At 37.4% G+C, this 7,829-nt stretch overlaps 1 protein-coding gene across 1 annotated transcript; it reads right to left on the bottom strand.

Moving 5' to 3' along the window:
• Positions 1–701: 701 nt before the first annotated feature.
• LOC149152249 (uncharacterized) lies at positions 702–7,559 on the bottom strand. Its single transcript, XM_089439948.1, has 6 exons — positions 6,992–7,559; positions 5,671–6,469; positions 4,914–5,131; positions 4,710–4,832; positions 4,293–4,517; positions 702–2,202 (listed from the first exon to the last, which is right to left on the bottom strand). Exons 1-6 carry the CDS (start codon positions 7,253–7,255, stop codon positions 877–879), a joined length of 2,955 nt encoding a protein of 984 aa, XP_089296074.1. The 5' UTR covers positions 7,256–7,559; the 3' UTR covers positions 702–876.
• Between the last annotated feature and the right edge of the window lie 270 nt (positions 7,560–7,829).

Genomic DNA, 7,829 nt, shown 5'->3' with positions numbered 1-7,829 from the left:
ATTTACTTGATTTATAATAATAAAAATAAATAATTATATCTATATCTATATACATAATAACATCCAGGAAAAAAAACAAAAAAACAAACAAACACAAATATAAATCTATCTTAATATATATTTATTAAATAATAAGAAGGATTCAATTGGTTAAGATGTAATTGTTTTGTCAATTAATTTTATATTTTAAAATAATAAAAATATTATACATTAAGAAATTACACTCTTTTTATTAGATTTAGATTTAAAATAATAATTTATGATTATGCCATCATTACACAAGATTCACTATTGACTGAATCCTAGTGAATCCTTATCATAATAATACCTACAATAATATCCATCATGATTATTATTGATATGATGGATATTATTGTAATTATTATTTTAGATTTAAAATAATAATTAATTATTATGATAAGATCATCTTTGTGGTTCAAGAGACCAATTTCTATGTGACTACCAAGTTTATCAAGATATACATATTCTACCTCTCCGGTTTTGAACTTATGACTTTTTAAGCAAAAGCACATGCTCTTAACCATTAAACCCACTTAATATATATAACTTCAAAGAAATGAAATAAAAATAATAATTTAAAAACATAATAATCAAATCTTATATGATTTAATTTTTCATAGAAATTAATCACACAAAAACTATTGTTATGATGTTATCGTAATCATAGACATTAATCAAACAAAAACCATTGTTATGATGTTAAATCGTGATGGACAACGACTAAAATGCCTAGAATCTGAGGAATAAAGAATCTAAATGAATAAATGATCATTATTCGGAATAAATCAATGCACAGAAACAAAAGGAGCATGAAAGTGAATCACGAAATTGTAGCCAGATATCCTGTACTTTGTTTTAAGTCCTTCCAGAAAGAGGATGCGCAGGGATAAGAAATGCCAAACGCAGGGACGGAGAAATGTATTTCGTAGCAGTACCATCGTCCCCGTCAGCATCAGGATTGGAAGTGCTAGATGTTGATGCACCGCTTGCAGAGGTGGAAGCTGAAGTTGAGGCTGAGGCAACCGCAGAAATGGAATTGCTGCCCGAACTATCGCATGATGATACATTAGCCCATTCATCAAAACTAATTGTTCCTTTTCTTGCTGCTCTGTTTTCAAGTGATGGAGCACTATCATTATCTTTGCATACCATTGAATCCTCCTCCTCTTGCTGCATCTGCTTCTGATTTTTCTCATCACTGGGTTGTTGAAGAGGACCAACCTGCATCAAACTGAGGGGTTTTTCACATCTATCAATGGCCATAAGCTGTTGCCATTGTTTGGAATTTGAGTACTGCTGGTTATCAGCCTTCGATTCATCAAACATGTCATTCTCTGAAGAGATTATAATGGCATCTCCCCAATAGGGATCATAGAGAATGTTGGAATGTACATCCAAATCCTGGTCCACCTCTTGGTCCTCTCCCTTGAGGGTTAGGCAATGTGTCTTGTTCCTGGCCCTCTTGTGGAGCCTAGCAAGTCCCTTACTATTACTGTTCTCGTTGAAAGAGCCTAGGCACGATGGGTTATCCCTTAGGCTTAAACCCCTGATAAATCTCAGTGATGATGACAAGGAGCAGGATCCCCAACTGCCCCATTCCCTTTTGTGTTCTAAGCGCATGCTGGATTTTGTTGTTTCCTCAGCAGAGACCATTGAGGTCATTTGGCCAACTGCCGCTTCAGATAATAAATGCCTCTTCCTTTTTCTTCTCGAGGATCTCTCCTTTAGCCTCCTTGATTTGACCTCAGATGGTAGTGGCAGCCTGTGTTGGGAAAAGGAGGATCCCCTGCTTTCGCAGCCTACTGGATGGATGGAGGTGGACTGGAACCAGTTATGGGCTTCTCGTTCATGAGATGAATTCAAGTTGTCAAGTATGCTAGAATCTGGGTTACGCTCATGGTAGTTTCCCATGAAAAGCCTTTGGTCAAGCATTTCGAATTCTTCTTTCTGAAAGAGTCTGCCCATTACATAGTGTCTTAACCAAATTGCTGTGAGAAGAAACAGGGGGGAAATTAAAGCCGCCTGAGTGTAACTCACTGCAAAAATGGCCGCTACACAACCTATTTGAGTGATGATATATACCCTGGCAGCTATTAGTGATGGTCCGTCAGGACTGCTCTTGAAGACTGTAACGCTCAGATTTTTTTTGAGCCCAAGGCCTTTGAAGCTTAGCACGCCCATCTGGAAACATTTAGCCAACAATATAAGGAAGACAGGACAGCAAGATTATTGATAAAACAAAAAAAACTTCGAACATTGCCTCATTTAAGAACGAGTTCATAATATAAGGAAGACATGAGAGCAAGATTATTGGTAATACAAAACAAACTTAAACATTTCCGCATTTAAGAACGAGTCCATATGTGTCATACCCTATTCTGCTAATCCACAGATGCCAATCCAACCAGAGACTAGTCATTTCAAGAGTCGAGGAATTCAAGGTAAACGTATACAATAGCATTGGCTGCGTCTATGTGGTAGGGTTTGCCTTCTCTTCAAATCAGACACAATTTATTTAATGGGTTTTTATCAATCACCGAAGCCTCCTCCAGAATAACAGGAGTGGTTATTAGCCAAGCATGGGCTAAATTGATAAAAAAAATTGGGAAAGGAGGATCAGAATGTGGACCGCTAAGTTAAGTTTGCACTCTCAACTTTCCCAACTAAAAGATAGTGTTCCTGCAAGGCCACTGTGTTCAATAAAAAATTTGGTAACAAAGCACAAGAGATAGTTTTCCTGCAAGGCCACTATGTTCAATAACAAATTCAGCAACAAAGCACAATTTTAAGGGAATATATATATATATATATATATATATACACTAACCCATAGGCAAGGGTAAAATGTTCTCGAGGGCTCAAGGTTGTTCGATGATTAAACAACAACACTCGAAACTATTAAGAAACTGGTATTCTCACAAGGCCACTATGTTCAATAACAAATTCAATTAAAAAGCACGACTTTTAAGGAGATCGAGATCTTAAAAGCTATTGAGATTTCTCTTTTATTATCCATGTAACCAAGTACCTCACCCTCCAACCCAAAGGCAAAGATAAGATATTCTTGAGGGTTCAAGGTGGTTCAACAACAAGGCTCGAAGTCATTGCAACCATATATTGGATATGAGCTCAATATGTCGAATTTAGCCACAAAGCACAACTTTTAAGGTGGTCTTAAAAGTTATTGGGATTTTTTTGTCTTTTTTCTATATAGCCAAGCACCCCACCCTCCAACCTGTAAGCGAGAGTAAGATATTCTCGAGGGTTCAAAGATATTATATTCAATATGGGTTCAAGTGAGATTTCATTTCTTTTCCATGTAAGTCATTACAACAATATATTCTATATAAATTCAACATGTTACTTGTGGAAACTAAACCTAGATGAGAAAGATAACAATCATTCCTCTCAATCAATCCCAAATAAACCCAATTGACAAGTTCCTGAATTTTTTATAGGGAAAAATAAAAACATACACTCATAATTTTTCTTTTTAAGTAATAAAGAAATGTAAACGGCTGCTGCAAATACGAGGTATTAGAATTCCTACTAGGCCACCTGTACAAAATAATGTCTCTTCTAAAGAACTTCACCTGCATTGCTAAAAGAACCCTCTCGACAGTTTCCCAATTCCATATTTTTAGTTACATATAATTGTTCCCATAGGTTATCGTTCATCGAGGGTAACTTCATGATAACATTTTACCACTACAGAGGCGAATGGAAGAAAATAAATGAAGAGAGTATGTCCTTGACTTGTAACCAAGAAGAACACTGGAACACCACGACAAAAAGGCATAGAGGACTGGAACACCACGACAAAAAGGCATAGAGGACTGGAACACCACGACAAAAAAGTTTAAGGAACTTACTGAACTTTCCTCCTAAACAATTAGGCAGTTACATAAAAGGGCTATAATACAGTGAATACCAATCTAGATAATATAGATAAGAGAGGATTTTCATGACATTGTATAGCTGTTCTTCTTTTTTATACTTTCGGAGTTTGAGAATGAAGGAATACTTAGAGCTACTTGAACTGCAAGATGAAAGAAAATGTTTTCTGTACATTCATCCCAGAGATGCCACAAGGTCTCTCAGACCCGATTTCAATGTCACCTATGGTTATATTGAATCCAACTGGATTGTGATAACAGTTTGGAGGTCCCATTTTCCTCACTGCCTAGGTAATTGACCTCAAGATTTCCTTTTGTAACAAGATAATCCTAGTTCAATAACATGAAAACTTTGTCATTTCTGGCAGTGATTACCTGTAGACAGTAACCCAATATAATAGGTTGAGGAACTTTCTTCAGGAGCCATGCTACTTTAGGAAGAAGAGGAATTCCGATAGTCAGTGAAACAAGTAGACTGGATACTCGTTGAACTCGAACTTTGCCTCTGGAATCCCCACTGCTGAAAATGGAATTCTGGCTTTCCAAATCTGAGCTTGAGATAGACCGCTTAGAGGTGAGTGCAAGAATATGCCTTGTAGTCTGCACAGATTCAGTATACTAATGTATTAAACTTACAGTCCGAAAAGGTAGAGTAGTAATCGTTAGAAAAAAGTGAAAGTGCTAGAGCATTATGTCCTTAATAAAATAAACTGTGATTATTTATTTTATATATAGATACTTCGCATTTCGGCTAACGTTAGATAGTAGTATTGTAAGAAAAGAATTCAAAACCTGTGGACAAAGGCCGTAGCAGAGAGGTAAACCCAGCAGTCCACACAGGATGAAACTCGCTGCAAGTATGAGCAAATCGCGGCGTCTGCGTGTAAGATTTTGTTCCTTCAGTTCGCCTGTATCCTGGATTTCATATCATTTAGGTATTGTCACAACGAGTTCATTCAAGCTGAGATAGCGATATGATTCAACAAATAGACTTACCCTCGATGTTATATAACTCGAAGTATAGTCGTGATCAATCAGGACCAGAACTGCCAGCAGAACCCCTAGAATCAGTGCAAGAAAAATTGCCCATAAAGGCACTCCTCTTAATCTTACAAGCGTTCCCAGATTTGTCAAGTCATCAGAATGGTATCCACATCTTGGCATATCTACTCGAGAAAGTGTTATTTTGGACAATTTTGGGACCTCTGACAGTGCTGCACAGAGAAGATTCATCAGGTCCCCACAAGATTCAGACATGTTGGAAAGGGAAATTTCAATCACTTTTAACAAGTTACGTCTCAAATCAAAAGCAAGTCCATGTGTTTCCATTTCATTAAAGAGTGACAGATGCACAAGTCTATTACTAAGTTTTCTCAGCTCAGAATGTGTATATTTTCAATTCAAAACAGATCAGTACATGTGATAAAACTTAATAGGTTCTCCACTATTGACAGATCTATTGATAGAATAATTTAGAAAATGTGTTTAATTTTGAAGTGATCTATCCATATCTCTTATTCTTATTCTTTGTCTTTATCTGTTATTTGTTCTGAGAAGTGCTTTTTACTTGTTCTGAGAATTGCTTTTTACCTTAGTATGGAATAATGTTATTATGTTATTTGATAAAATAAATAATTTACAGTCAGTGGTTTTTGGTTTTTTGAAACTTAATCCTCTCCGAATAAAATGAATCAAGGTTGGTTCTATATTGAAACCAGTTCATTTCTTCAACTGGGAATTAGAAAACACATACCTACAAGAGCCAAAACGATGAATGCAGGTCCAAAATCTGCTACAATTTGTCTGCACTTCCAAGAAAGACACTGCGAGCTGCGTCTAGAGCCATCCATTAAAGTTCCTAAAAGGAAAGAACTAGTCATCAGCCATAAAGAGAGCAGAGCCGAAGCATTTGAAGCATGCACCATGAAAAAATTGATGGTCTCCTCAGCTCCGTGCCGCAAAAAAGTCAATCCCACAAACATTTGCACAATCTCCCAACTGAATGGAGTTAAATGGCGAGCCAGAGATATTGTCCACGTCTTAAAAGTAGCTACCAAGGCTACCAGCATACCAGCCCATATAACAATCCACCCCATCCATGGCAGAAAATCCAGAGAAAGACGGTCGGCAGTACTGTAAACAGCGGAAGCAAAGACCAAAAATGGCACACTCACTCCCACTATCAGAACTGGTTGGCTTCCCAGTACTGCAAACAGTGTACCGCTTATAAATGTGGATAAAAACACCTCTGCTGTACCGATCTTGTCACCTGTACTACTCGCTAACCATGACCCAAGTGCCAGAATCCACACAAAATTCATTACGGTAACCAATAATGCAGTGAATGCAATGCTAGGATGCAATCCATGTGCCCACTGTTTCCAATAGGATGGAAGCTGACAATGTGTCTGTGAGCTCATGAACGCACTCATACTGTTGGATTCTTCAAAGGCAGGCTGCCCAAGTACTGACTCACATGAGATATCTTCATTAATATTACATCCAGGAATTGTGCCTATACCATTATCTGCTTCATGGGATGTTGCCATGTCCTGTTTACAGCAAGTAAATAGAATCTAAGAATTGAAACTTCAAAAATATATTTTAAAATTTTCTAAAGATGTCCTAAAATTTTCAGGAGGTGAGTATTGACAAATAGAGCAGAGCAGGGGCAGATAAGGTTTTAAAATTTTCTAAAGATGTCTTAAAATTTTCAAGAGGTGAGTATTGACAAAAAGAGCAGAGCAGGTAGAAATAAGGTCGAAGGGAATGGGAATGTCAACATTGTAAGGTTCTTCAGGATCTAGAATTGAGTTGGACCATAAAAATAACTACACTTCATTTTGGGTAATTGGAATTATTTTGGGTAGTCGGTTGTTATCTCCACACCCAAATTAGTGAATTACAAGATGATTAAGAAATGTAATAAATTTATCTCTGTATTAATTCCAGAATGCTTTCCTTAGAGAAATAAAGGAAAACAGACTCACTTTAATCACTCTATCTAAATCCATTCACATTTCCTTCTACAAAATTTATTATATCTTTTATCTATGACACTCAAATGTTCTTACAGGAGTGAACTTGCAGGATTGCTGCACCGGGTGGACGGCCTCCTCATCCTTCCTCTGTGTACTGGCCGGCACATAAATTACTCTCTTGTATAGAGTAGGTTCTCCTTGCTTGTCCTGATCATACTGTGAACTAGGATCAAAAGATTCTGGAGTCTGAGCATCAACCAGTTCTTCTTCAAGTGATTCATCGACCAATTCGATTTCCACAGAGGGATGATGCCTCCTGCCTTCATCTTTCAAGCCTTGATTCGCACTTGTTTCCATTGATCAAGCCCATGAAATGCAGTTACATCGATCACATTTCTGTTACCCACTGTGATCTGATCAATATCAATGCCATTGATCTTCAATTTTTTTAAATCGAAGCAGAGGAATGAAAATTGAAATGATATTATACTGAAAAGTCTTAATATTATGAGTAAGGTTGCTGAGCATTTGGTACTTAATGCGCTGTGAATTCACAGAAAAATATTTATATCACACTGAAGGCAAAGGCATTGCACATCTGCAATTGGCTCTCTTCCTGGGCCATATTCTAACTGGATGCATGCAATCTACAGTGGGTGCAATAAATTGTTTGTATACTGATCCGTGTCTGACTGTTTCTCTCTTCTTAAAAGCGCGCGCTTCTCTAAAGAGATAACGTTTGGTATAAAGAAAAAGATGGATGGCTATGGCTCTGAACTCATAGAGTGAAGCGTACGTCTTTGGTTGTTGCTTTCAATCAACTTACCACGACGGCAACCCTCGTGAGCTCATTAATCTGTTGCAGATGCAGTTGGCCCCAGCAGGCCCAGTCCACTCAGATCATAGCAATGGCGTAGAGTCACGTGGTTCT

The sequence above is a fragment of the Pinus tabuliformis genome, chromosome 9, assembly GCF_031772625.1.
Source record: "Pinus tabuliformis cultivar Carrire ecotype Pingquan chromosome 9, CPIR1, whole genome shotgun sequence".
Lineage (NCBI taxonomy): Eukaryota > Viridiplantae > Streptophyta > Pinopsida > Pinales > Pinaceae > Pinus > Pinus tabuliformis.
The sequence above is the reverse complement of the archived record's forward strand: the minus strand, read 5'-3'. Positions and strand labels throughout refer to the sequence as shown.

Bases quoted from the DNA above. Each gene is read 5' to 3' on its own strand.
- LOC149152249 (XM_089439948.1), bottom strand. From the start codon at position 7,255: ATGGAAACAAGTGCGAATCAAGGCTTGAAAGATGAAGGCAGGAGGCAT. The intron at 4,833-4,913 runs GTAAGTCTATTT...TATGAAATCCAG, and splicing joins CGAGTTATATAACATCGAGG to GATACAGGCGAACTGAAGGA. The intron at 2,203-4,292 runs GTAATCACTGCC...AAATGTTTCCAG, and splicing joins TATTGGGTTACTGTCTACAG to ATGGGCGTGCTAAGCTTCAA.